Here is a 13524-nt window from a genome sequence, read left to right on the forward strand (position 1 = left end):
ACTTTCAGAAGACTTTAGTAATTACAGCCTCAGTTGAAATTATTGAGAACTAATAGTCTGAAATGTTTTGGAAAGTCAGGGCACGGAAGGGTTCATTTGCATTCTGCTGCCTCCAGCCCCATAATTTTCTACTGTTCTTCAATGTGTTATTGTTGCAGGTATCAAAGTTTGGAGGTGATTAAAACTCAGTAGTTCGCTTGGTCTTTAGCATATTGTTTTCAAACATTTCCAACAGAAGTAAATGCTTAAATCCCATTAAATTAGAGTCTAAATGCCTTAGGTTTCTTTACAAATCCTTCTGGTAGGCATCAGATATCAAACAGACAAAACAAAAAAATTAAGCTGAAGCCAGGGTATTTTTTTCCCTATGGGGAAAAGGGTATCCGTTATGCAATGAATCTTCTTTTGTAATGGTTTGGTGGCTTTGACAAAATCCATTTTACTTCATTGTCCTTTTACTTTACATAATGTCCATAAAATGGCAAAACAGAAGATGTTATTGCTGATCAGAACAATTAGCATAAGACTCTTGAGCAGAGTAACATTGCAAAAAAAGCAACCTTTCGGGCCAGAGCAGCTTTCTCAGGAACTGTATTCTGCATGAAGGGGTATGACTTGTCTCACAGTCCCCCAAAGCAGTTTTCATCTTTGTTTTCATTTCAGAAAAAAAGAAAAAAGACAAGAAAAGAGGAGCTGGTTTAGTTCCCCTCACATTGTAATACCCAGCACATTGCAAGATACCAGAATAAATGTTACAAGACAGGTAAAGAGGTAAAGCTTAATTCTACGATGATCCCAGGGGTTGTCGGAAACTCTAGTAAAATGAGATTCTATGAAATCGAAATAATTAAGTAAGCTTTAATATTTTTTTATTAGGCTGAGGAAGACCTGAAATGGGATCCATTTGGGAGACCCTGCTCTCATATGGACGCCTCTGGATTTCGGAGAGGGGTTCCAGCCAGGTGTAGGGTTGTATCCACATGTATAAAGTTACAAGAAGGCTTAAAGGTCTTTCGGAGCAGACAGAAAACTAATAAACCTATAGTTTATATAATCTGGGATTACCTTGTAGTGCACAGGTCTTCCATAGGTAAACCCCTTTGATGCAGAGGACACGTTTAAGGAGGACAGCTAAGACAATGCCCCAGTTCCCATTGATTTTTACTGGGAGTCTGACTCCCATTTGTCTTTGATTATTGGCCCCTGGTTTCCAATGAATATAACCACCCTGCTTTCATCTGAACCCTGTTGTATTCCCCTGTGGGCTGTCCTCTTCTCCTGCTACGTGACCCTCATGGCGGGCTTTGAGGAGCTGTGCCCAAAGCCCGGGGACAGCAGTGATGGGAGGGAGCAAGGAGCTTTGGCTAGCTTAATGCAGAAAACTCCAGGAGCATAGGTGGGAGCTGCTAAAATTGTTACGGCAGGCCTTGTAATTGGAATACAGTTCCGTAGATGGTTATTTCATTGGAGAGTAGTCTTTAATTAATACAGAGCCTCCAGAGAGCACTTTGTCATTTCTTTCTTCCCATCCCTCCCCTCACGTACGTGTCTACACGCATTAATCAAATCACTCTTCTGTTCTGTCCGTGAGTTGAACACGGGGACTGGATTTCTTGCTCACCCTTGGAGAAGGGGCCAGTGTATGCATACGTTAAAGCCGAGGTACTTGATCTGTGAACGCTGGCTGAGCTGCGGCACTCTGCAGTGAGCAGGTCTCAGTCTCTGAAGGCTCCCTCCCTCTCTCTGTCCCTGATCCTTCATTTCCTCTGATGTCATCACTCCAATTTAAACAGAGGGGCCAGGCTAAAAAGGCAGAAATTTCTGCTTGGCTCTAACCTCTGGCAAGTTCGGGCCTGTTTGGACATGTCCACAGACGTTTCAAGAAGCGGGAGTTTCTCTAGCAAACATGCAGCGTTCCTGCCCCCCTCCCCAGCACAAAGCTGTTTGGCATAAGTTCATTCTTCTGAAACCTCCGTATTTACGCAGGCCCTGTGAGTGCCATTTACTCAGGGTCCAGCTGCTGGTACTTATCTTCAGTTTTCTGAAGTAAAAGGCTGAAATGTCATGCAATTTATACGTTTCCCCCTCCAGCTTGCTCCACATTAGCCTGTTTGCAGCCAAATGGGGTCTCCCAGAACGGCATCCTGGAGCTTGGCATGGGGTAACATCCTGAAGATGGAAAGGTGTGGCTGCCTTCCATGCGTGAGCAGGCCACCGCTCCCCTTGGAAAATCTTTGCACCCAAGCATTTGGGTACAGGTCTGAAGTTCTTTTTCTTAGGATCACACTTTCTGTTCAGAGAAAGATACTGCAGTCAGCACAGATGTCCAAATGTTTTATAGGAACAGTAATGAAGTTCATGGGATGCAGAAGGGCCTGAACAGTACCAACTGCAGCTCTTCAGTGATTAGTATAAAAGGGCAGTGTGAAATTAGCAAATATTTTTCATTAATATTGCTAGTAGAAACAACAATAACTCTGTTCTAGGCCTGTAATTTTCTTTTAAGAAGTCTTTCACCAACTTTCACTGAGTCTTTAACCTTGACTTTCTAAGAATTTTTGTGTTTCTGCTTTGGATGGAGAACAAGAATCATCCTCATCAGTTGTATAATTTTTAGAAGTTGGAATTTCTTGAAAATGTAGAGTTTTAACCAAAAATATTGAGGACTTTTGTCCAGAACAGGAACACCCTTAAGTAATAATGCTAATCTTTCAGATAAAAAAGAAATCCTGTTTTCAAGTAATACACTGGAAAAAACTCCACAGTACTTTAATTAAATTAAATCACAATGAAATGCAGAAGACTTAAATAGATTGGCTGTCTAGTATAGCTGCTAATCTGTCTCATGTTCAGTGATCTGGTTCACCCTGCATAATCATAATCTATTCTGTGTATGTTGTTCCAGAACGACTACATACCAAAATATTTTGCTGAGTTAATCAAATGTAGCCTGAAATTCAAAGAAAAGGAGAAGAGTTAAGATGTATACGCAAGAGATAAATGTATTGCTTTCAGGTACGTCTTGGAAATAGATAAAAAGCCTCAGATCTGTAAGGGAACTTTCTCTGAATATGCTTTCCCTGTAAGCATATTCAGTAGCTCCTGTAAATGCACAGAGGATTGCAGCGACTCCAGGTGCTTGGCAGTTTGGTTTCTATATCTGGGGTCTATGAGTTAATAAAGAGGAGACAAAAGATGTTCCGTCGCTACAGATTTTTTTTGTTCCATTGCTACAAATTTTTTTGTTCCAAAAAAATTATGCATCATCTGCTCATGGTATCTGAGTTTCTAGATAATACAGATCCTGCTCGTGCATTACTTTACCCCCCATAAATCAGTCCCTGAGTCAAAACCCCTTAAAAACATAAATGCAAACATAAAACCAACAAATGTTAGGGTAGTTAGTCCATTACTTAAAAAGGAAGGAGAGGAAATAACAAATGATACAGAGAATGAAGTATTCAATGCCTTTTTTGGTTGCTTCTCCAAAAAATGGTTGATTGTGGTTATATCCTAATGCAGTAAGTTTTAACAAGGGGATCATCTAAAATAGCAAAAGACTATGCTGGCTAAAATTTAGATAATTTAGATGTTCTGCAATTCAGCAGGACCTGATGAAATCTACCCCGGAGTACTTTGGGATCTAGCTGAAACAGTCCCAGAGTGAGTAGAGATTATCTTTCAGAGTTCACAGATGACCAAGGTAGAGTCAGAGGCCCAGGGAAGGGTAAACATAAGGTCTATTTTTAAATAGAGGGAAAATGAGAACCAGAGGGATTATGGAACAGTAAAACTAACTTCAATACCCAAAAAGTTTCTAGAATTAGCTGTTACAAGCACTCAGAGAATAAGAAGTTAATAAGAAACAGCAAATATGGATTTGTCAAGAGCAAATCATGTCAAACCAGTACAGTTTCTTTGCAGGGCAGATGAACTAGTAAATAAAAACCAAGAAGTGGATATGACGTTTGTTGATTTTTAGTAAGGCTTTAAATGCTGTCATTCATGGTGTCCTCATAGTCAAAGTAGAGAAATGTGCTCTATTTCAAATTACCACATTGTGGGGGCACAGCTAGTTGTAAATTAAGGCTCAAAAAGTAGATATGGACAGTTTCCTGTCAAGGTGGGAGGGCATGGCAAATGAGGTCCCTCAAGGGTCTGCCCGGGGTTGGGAAGTGCTCGGTACTTTAGTGCCTGTCTTGCACGATGACATAAAGTGCATACTAATAAAATTTCTGAGGTCAACGTTGGGTGGGATTGCAGCATTTTGGAAAGGAGAAGCAGAACTCTGAATGATTTTTATACCGGGTTATATGAAATTAGCAACTTGAAATGTGATAAAAACAAATCATAGTAGTTAATTAAATAACTGCAAGTACAGAATAGAATGCAAACCAGAAAATACTTAGCAAGAGGAGCAGTACTTAAAAATGAAGACAATTAAGGATGCAGAGTGCTGGAAAGTCATAAACTGACTGTGATATAACATCATAAAACTGCTTCAGGACAGACAACTCATGCAACGGAGAGTTTTAGTGGGACTTGTGGGTAAAAGACAAGGGGTAAATTTTGCTTTTCAGGCAACCTTCATACAGCCTTGGCCGTGTTCCGCTTTGGTTGTGCAGTTCAAGAAAAATCTTGACAAATTGGAGAGGGACTAAAGGAGAGCCACAGGAATGATAAGAGGTTTGGAAAATGCAACCTATGAGGAAAGATTGAAAGAATTGGATTTGTTTAGTCTAGAGAAGGGAAGACTGACAGGACGTGATAACATTCCTCCAATATGTAAAACATTGCTAGAAAGAGAATGGTGATGAATTATTCTTCATAGCAGCAATGAGTAGGAGAAAAATAATTGGCATAATTTTTAGCAGAAAGGGTTTAGTTTAGATACTAGAAAAAGCTTTCTAGCTTCAAGGTTAGTTCAGTACTAAAATAAGCTGTGTGAGAAGATTACTGGATCTGCTTCTTTGGAGGTCTTTAAAAACAAGTTAGTCATCTGTCAGGAATGGTCTAGGAGTATTTTGTATTGCCCTCTGTATGAGAGAACAGGCTAGACTTTGGGTGTCTTGTGGCTCTTGTATCTTAGTTTGTAACTGTAAGTGCATTTAAAGATTAGACTGAATAAAATATTAGGAACTGGCAAGCAGATGGAGTGTTAATCGCTTGTCTACTCTGTTTTTCAGAGGGATGAGTCTGTAGAAGCATCTAAGTTCTTATAATCATGAAAGATTTTATTCATCCAACACTCGTGCGAGGTAAGTGGCTCTTACACTTCTTACAGTAGGTGAGGAATAAGGTAGATTAAGTACTTTCATCAAGGCTATTCTATATTATATAAACTAAAAGCTCCAGGCCAGGTGCCCTTTCAGCTGAAATTATCCTTCAGGTTTTGAGCAGCATTGTCCCCGTCTCATCTCTGGATATTTGGACAGTAGGCAGTTGGGAGTAGTTGTTCTGTACGATCGTAGTTTTCCTCGGCAGTTGTGTTGTGGTTTTCATACATTTGCCTACCTTTGTTTTACTTTTCTTCTTCATTGTGCTGTGGTTAGTATTTAATGTGCTTAGCTTTTTACATGGCTTAATTTGTTATTTAGAGTTGACTGTGAGATAACTGTGACCGAGTGGAAGCAGTACTGGTACATATACAACTTTCCATTCCCAAGCTCGCTGCTAACAGGTGAACACTGCTTCCTGGAAACTGAGTCCTCTCGTTTTAAACCACAGATGACTTTTTGATACAAAGGTCAAGGGACGCTGGGGTTTTCAAAGTGCCTAAGAGGTCCAGACACCTACAGCTTCCCGAGACTGATGAACACCTCATTGCTGCAACAAAGATAATTTAGAATGTAATCCCGTCTTCCCTCTTTCTTTCTAGAATTGTGACTGGAAGGACATATATGTTATTGTATGCTATTTGTTTTTCATGCATGAACGTAGAAGTGTAAAAGGGATATAAATGTAGAGTAAGCGCAGTTGTTGCATACAGGTTTTGAGTAAATGGAAATGGCCTCTGGAGCGGCCAAATACCTAAAAATGGCAGCATTTTAAATTTCATTACACTGTTTAGGGGGAAAAAAAAAAAAGAAAAAAAACCCCAACCCCCCCAACAAAACACACTCCTGCCCTTTCAGCCTGAAATGCTTTTGTAGCATTTCCTCAGGACTGGTCTGTGCTGACTTCGTGGGGAGGCTCTGTTAGGTGAGGTCCAGCCGAGCAGGGGCTGGCAGTCCAGCACCCTGTTACCCCACTCTGATCTGCCTTTCCCCAGGGATCTTGTGGCCTCTGTGAAGCCCAGCTCGTGCAGTTACGGGAAACTGAGACACAACAAGGCTACCAACACCACCAAATGCCCATGGCCATTTTGGCACAGCATCGTGAGGGATGTACATCGGCATACCTGTACATCGGCAGTTAAGTAATTTTGTTAGAGATCACCCTAATGACAAGGTGAGAGAAGAAGCAGAGGTTGGCAGTTTTTCTGCCTTCACAGCACCCCGTCTTCCCTTACACATTGCTTTTGTGTGTCTGAGCAGCAGGAAGCAATTGTCCAAGTAACAAGAGCTGAGTCCTCACCGCTGATGTGTGTGTTTAGCATTGGGATTGCCGTTTTTCATGCCTTGGGAATTGAGATGCAGGATTAGGTAGCCTGATGGTAGGTTTGAGGGAGGTTGCGCAGTGTAGCTGGCTGCCCCAGCACATGACCCTCGCTAGGGCTGGACCAGCACGATCCAGACGGGACGATTTCCAGCTGCACCGACCAGTTCCCAAATTCCAGTTTTAAACTTGGGACCAAACAAAGTGATATCCAGAATGTTTCTTGTTTGGGGGGTGTGTGTGTTCATGTGTGTTGTTTTGCTACACAGCTGCATCATCCCAGAATAAACTACCCTAACTAGAGACAGAGACTGTACGGACCAAGGAGACCTCTTTATCTCTGATCGGTGCTTACAAGCAGCAAGCCTCTGTAAAGTCCCACCTTCTCACTTTGCCTGGGGAACACAAAAGGTTAAAAGCCAAGGCTGTGTGTTACTTTCCTGCAGTGAATGTATTTCTTTTCTGATAAAGATAACAGGCGAGATGTTCCCCACACACACCTCCCGCGCTGCTGATCCCTTCTTCTCACCCCACCGCTGCACACGCCATTTCTTCTGCACTACATATTGTAAGTGGGGGAGATTTCTTGAACCAGGGGCCTCCTGCTTAATGCACTAAGGATTCAGTCAGGCCAAAAATGCCTGTAGCATATGGGGAAGGAAAGGGCCAGCAGTGAGCAAGCTTGGACAGATGTGCTATAGAGGGAGCGTGGTGTTAGTGGGGGTGGAGAAAGCTCTCTCCCCCCAGCCCTTTCGGAGGGTGGCCAATCAGGAGAAACGGACCCTTTTTAGGACCCCAACAGTTAGGGAGAGCCCCTGAGGCATTTTTGGCCGGGAGGTTGTGCACACACACATGCACACACACACACACACACACACACACACAAGGAACAGTTCAGCAGCAGTCCAATCCCCAGTGACATGGAGCTTTTTCTTAATTCAGAGCATATTTCAGGCTTCAGTTTGAGGGGAAAAAAAAACCCCCACCAAAAACCAACCCATAAACCATAAAGAATCTATTGAAACAATTGTAAGGGGAAAAAATAGAATGTGGCTGCAGACGAGGTTGTTAGGGAGATGTAGGGGAGAGATGAAAAATAAAAAAAAACAATTACCATTTTCCTCAATGGCCTCAGAGCAGCCTGGCAAAATACAGACCTGTGCAGGCGCTTTCCGAAAAAACAGAGAAGTGTCTCCCCCAGAAACATTGCTGCCCTCAGGTGAGCTTCTGGTTGAACTGGGCTTCGTGATAGATGCGGCTCTGCTCATTCGCTCTTGTTTGCACGGCAGCATCTCTTGTGTTTCTCAGTGTTGTTTTTCAAATAGAAGCTTAAAGTCAGGTCATCAGTAGTTTATCTTCTTGTTTGTTCTTAACAAGCACCTTCATTTGGGGATCTCAAAGCACACTCGAAGCAAGAGGCTCACAAGCTTTCTGGTGAAGCGAGGCCATCTGATCAGACTCCCCTCCATAGATGCAGAAACAGCCTCTTCAAAGTGTTCAAGTGACTTTTAAAGGGTGCCGGGCAGGACTGGGAATGGCACCTACATAACCCCGATCCTCCCACATAGAATCCCTCTACAGCATGATCTTCCCTGACAACAAATTTTTTGTTTTGTTAGCAATTAGGAATTATATGCCTGGACATTGGCATCCTATACAAAGAGCAACTGAGTTGGTCCCTGCCCAAATACCTTTGTCTTCACTCTCAGGGACAATTTTCCTCTAAAGGCAATTTAAATGCACAAAACTCTTAGCACAGCTTGTTCATTACTGCCAAGGACCTGCAGTGCAGGATGCATCTCCTCAGTTAACATCTGTTTTTTTGACCAAATTGCCTCAGTTTCTGCATGGGCCCACAGCTGATATAAAATGCTGAGAAATTATGACTATTTTTGTTGTTTGGGTGTTTTGATATTTTTATTATTATTTTTTTAAACCTGCAATTCATTTTGGCATACTGAGCTGGATTTACTTACAATTGTACCTGGGCTATTATGATGTTAAAAAAATTACTCCCAACTTACCCCAGTGCAGGGAGGTGAAAAAACCAGGGGAGGTGTGCGTGTCTCATGTGGGGATCTTTGGCATCAGACCAACAGGAGCAATCGACATTTGGAGGGAAAAGATGCATGTGCACATTAGGAAGCAACATCTGGTCCTAAGGCCACATGTTCACATGCTGGCCTTGATTCTGCTGCTAGAAGAGAGAAATGCTGCTTCTGTGCTGTCATTCTGCGTGTGGCATTGGGTCTCTGTGTGCAAAGGGGTTCAGGGTGAGTGAGGTGCCTGTGTGGGAGGTTTAGGCATGCTGGCCCAGATTTTTAGTTGGTTTTCTCTGCCAGATAAGTCAAGAAGAAAGAAAGCAGGCAAATGAAGTCCAATTTTGGAAGGGAACTGGACACCTGAGATATTTCTCTCACCCTGTTTTTAAATGTCCCTTATGCATATAACAGCTTAAGGGACTGCGTAAGTGATCCTTTGACTGCTGTCTGGGCACTAATTCCAATTCAAATCAGTGAGAAATCAATAGGAGTTAGATGCCTGGAAATTGCTCTCCTAGTGAGGACTTGAAACGGTGGGTGGAGTAATGCTTGTGTGTCTTTGACAACGAAGCAGCACTTTGTCACCCAACATTAATCGTCCCATCAGCCCTACAGCTCTGTTCCAAGGAGTTCCTGCTATAGTTATTTCTGACCATATTTTACTGCTTTGCTGCTTCCAGGTCTGTATCTAGTGCTCACTAGGATTGTCCAAGGCAGATAGGAAGACTTTGTACTAAAAGCAGTAGCAGCAGTTTCCTTGGCTGTAGTGGCAGCCCTTGGGTAATTTAGCACTGGTCATATCATCTACAGTTAAACTTTGGATCTGATGGCCCTGATTGAGGAATGTAGCTTCAGCTTTGCATCACCTAAGGCAATAAAATGCCTGGCAGCCTTGAACACTAATTATTGAGATTAAAGGGAGACAATGTGTCTTGCTGCCTTTTCCAGGGGATGCAAGACATGCAACCTCAAAAGAGGTTCATCATTTATTGTCAGAGTCTCTCTAGTGAATTTGGAAAGTCTGAACGCAGGACAGAAAGAAACCAAAGTGCAAGGACAGGGGATCTCTTTTCCTTGTCCCTTACTCGATATTATAGAATGAGTTGTTAATTTTTATACTCTCTGCATTTCCTCACACCTTTGGGCATATTACGCCTCTTTGTGTAACTCCCTTTGGACCAAATCTGGACTACCTACCAGACCTCCTTAGTTTAGATTTAACTCTGTGTTGTGTTTGTAGTATTATGCTGAACTCTCACTCTTGTTTTGCTGCAGCCCTACCTTCCGCTCATGCACAGAAGTCCTGATTATAAGGCGAGCAGGGCTGCAAGCTGAATCCATCTGGGCGACGCTGCTGGATGGAAAGGTTGAATGTGCATTGCAGGTAGAGGGGAGGCAACACAGTGGGGAAAAAACAAATTAGAAGACTGCCAGCATCTTTTAGTCCCGTCGCCTTGTGCCGACAGGATGTTATTGTGCAGTGCAGCCATCCTCACCCGAGGAACTCGGAGTGACCTAACTGTAGTAGAGACCAATCTGTAAGGAAATGGTGCTTCTCCTCTCCATCAGTCCACAGCTTGCGCTCCAGTCCCATGTCTGCTTCGGCAGGGATAAAAGCCGAGCGTATCACTGCTGCCGGCCTGGGGCCTTGACTCTTGGAGGCTGTGGTCACACCACTCTCTACAACAGTATCTCCATTTTCTTGACCAAATAACTATGTGGGTAACTCCATACTTCCTTGCTAAATTCCTCTTGGAGTTTTATTTTGATTTGCGTCTGTTCCTTGTGCGGTATAAAGTTTTACTTTGTCTTGACTAGCACTTGCTGTAAATGCATTTTTTCCCCAATAGTGGTAAAAGCCCGAGTTTGGAAAGCGAGAGCTTTTGGGAGGTGTTGCAGAATGTTACCTTTTCCCCAGTGCTCTTAATTTTCATCCACTGTCAGGGAAGGGGATGGTGAGTAGACTAAATAGGCCCAAAGGAGTTTAGAAAATGCAAAAGGAGTTAAAAAGCCAATGCTTTTGCAGGTTAAGGGATGAATTTGGGATCCTCTGGGTATCCAGATATCTGGATATGCTGGTGAAATCAAAGAACTGTAAGTTCAAGTGAGTGTTTACAGGCTCCCAAATTCAGTTAATTTATGACATGTTTAATATGTTTTTACAAATGTTTGCTGTACTCAAGTAGTGACGATGCTTTATTTGGTCAGTAAAATTCCATCCTGCCGGCAGTACGCAAAGACCTGAAAGTCACAAGGATGTTCTGTGTCTAAGGAAAAAATATTCACTCTCATTTTAAACAGATATTCCAAATTCTTCTTCTTTTTTTAATAGAAACCTAAACCTGTCACTGAAACCACCAACAGGACTTTCCAATTCTCACTAACATTAACAGATATTTCTGGTTTTTCTGGTTTCTATTCTTCCTCTTTTCTTTTTTTTCCCTTTTTTTTTTTTCCTTCACCCTCTTTCTTCAGCATAACAAGATTGGAAATTAGTGCTGGCTTGAGGCCATGGCTGCATCTACGAGGCCATTTAAAGTTACTGCTCTCTTACTCCCTCTGGGCCAGTAGGAAGTTCAGCTGTGATCACAGAGAAAAAAAACACCCCAAAATGCTAGAAATAATAATTAAAAAAAAAAATCAGAAGAATATGGGGTTGCTTTTATGCACTCCGAATTTAGGGGGAAAAGAACTGTGAAAGCAGCTAGAAATACTGAAAAGCAGCTTTTTGTGCTGAGGTGCTGGGATTGCTCTGGTGAGATTTGTGGTCATGGCCAGAAGGGAGAGTCTGTTTTACTTCAGACTGAGTTTGGGCTTCTGGCCTCTGACTTTTACATAGGTATAATCAGGAATAGCCCTACTGAAGCTGGTGAGGTTCAGCTGCTGTGCAGTTGGAGTGAGGGAAAGGTCTGAGCATCCAGGCAGGTGGGAAAGGATTTGCAGCTTCATCCCCATTCTAGTTCTGAATTGTGCAAATCATCTTATTGCAGGAACCTGACCTGAAGCAAGCCTTTTATTATAGCAGCATGGCTTGGACTAGGATTTGGGAAGGTGGACGTAAGATTGGTTTGCATGGGCTAGAATTTTAGTGAAAGAACCTGCCTTGCTTGTAAATAGAAGACTTTTTGGCTGCAAACAGGGAGCTGAAGATGAAGAACTGGCCTGTACATGTTCACACAGATAACCTTTTTGCATGTACATGTTGGTGGCTTTTCAAAGAGCTTGTGCACACATCTGAAAGCATCTGGCTTGGTCTAATGGGTATGAAAAGAGCAAATCCTGGCTTACATGAATGAATGGCTACCCCTAAGCCCTCACCCTCTTTTTTTTCCTAAAGTTGAATGACGTGGTCCTGTGAAATCTATCCCCACAAGCTTTGTTTTCACTTTTGTACAGTAGTAGCTGCTGAGCAATATTTGGGCTCGTTCTTGGAATATGAGTGGAGTTTTTGTCTTTGCAGACAGAAGGAGTTTTCTAGGAGGGAATGAAGGGAAACCTCAACATATTCACTTTTGGTGAAAAGGTGAAGGAATTGTCAGAGTCTCTGTATGAAGAGGGAGAGGTGTTGTTTAATGGATTTAGATATTCTCCCAGCACCAAATATACAAACCATGTCCAAGATCCATGAAACAGGTTGTGGGGCAGGGAAATGATGAACCTTTTAAAGAAATGAGTGACCAGAATGCTTTGGGTCCTCCTGATGTTTTCCAACTTGTAGTGGCTCTAGATTTTTATTCCTTGGAACATTTCAACTTTCCACTCAACTCTAAAATGATTAAATCCAGTCATTGATGGAGCTACGGTCCTACTTGCTATGGCCTGTCCCAAGAGGCTCCACAGTCGGAAAGTGGCTCAGGTCAATATGTGATGATTTGGCAGTACCAAAATAATACCAAATCATCACATACTGTCCTGAGCTGCTGTTATTTACATCACAGAACCTCCCTAGACTCCAACCCTGATGAGGATCTCATTCTTGATGCTATGCACATGAAGTAGGTGTTCCTTCTTGCCCCTCAAAATTTAGTCAATATAGGTGAGGCAAAGAGAGTGTTACATCCTTGGTTAACAGCAAATTCAGACTGTTCTACTTTAACACCACTTATCCTACAGCTCAATTCAGTGCCGTATCCTATAGCTTGGTCCAGTGTCATATCCATTCCTCAGATTATTTTAAATGAATGCAGACCCTCTCTTCGCTGAACAGAGGTTTTGACATAAATTTTCAAACTTAGGAGAATTCTTTAAATTTCCATGCATGGGTTTCCTGTTTCTCCCTTGGTCGTTGGTTGCAGATCCTGTGTAAGAAACTCCTTGCTTTCCTGTTTATCACGAAGGGTTAAAAAATAAATAGCGGCGCGTGTTGTGGGGTGCCAAACTTTTTATTCTGCTCCCTCTCCTTTTGATTTAAAAGCTTTGTTTATCTCTCTGTAAAGTCACTGGCAGGCCATAAAGAGATATATTGCCTTGGTGCAGACAGCACAGACTCCGCTCCTGGGAAAGCAATGGACTGTGAAGTTGAGTGTGTGCGTGTGTGGGCCCGCTCATAATTCAGGAAGGGTTCTCTTTTGGGAAGCTCCCAATGGACGCTGCCTGCAGCCGCTTGCGGCTCCTTGTAGGAGAAGTGTGCATGTATCCAGGAGGGTTGGTCAGGCTCACTGCTTTTGATGTTCCCATAAAGCCATCACTCCAAAGCTTGGAATTGCAAGGCTATTGAACTCAGTTATAATAGAGAGGATGAAGTACTCCCAATGGTTTTATTTTATTTTATTTTTATTTTTTGGTAGAGAAATAATGTCATGTCAGGGCCCAGCTTGCTCGGGCACTCCCTGTTTAGCCAGCATTGAGTAGTGAGACTTAACATCAGTGTTACTGCTTTGCTTCG

General features: G+C 42.5%; 1 protein-coding gene across 1 annotated transcript in view; it reads left to right on the forward strand.

The window, feature by feature from the left end:
- The first annotated feature begins 5209 nt into the window (after positions 1-5209).
- PAPPA (pappalysin 1) overlaps positions 5210-13524 on the forward strand; it is a 254468-nt gene continuing 246153 nt past the window's right edge. Inside the window, exon 1 of the mRNA XM_075519671.1 lies at positions 5210-5258. Coding sequence (XP_075375786.1) covers positions 5225-5258 — 34 coding nt within the window. The 5' untranslated portion in view covers positions 5210-5224. The remainder of the gene's footprint in view (positions 5259-13524) is intronic.

The sequence above is a fragment of the Mycteria americana genome, chromosome 17, assembly GCF_035582795.1.
Source record: "Mycteria americana isolate JAX WOST 10 ecotype Jacksonville Zoo and Gardens chromosome 17, USCA_MyAme_1.0, whole genome shotgun sequence".
In the NCBI taxonomy this organism is placed as follows: domain Eukaryota; kingdom Metazoa; phylum Chordata; class Aves; order Ciconiiformes; family Ciconiidae; genus Mycteria; species Mycteria americana.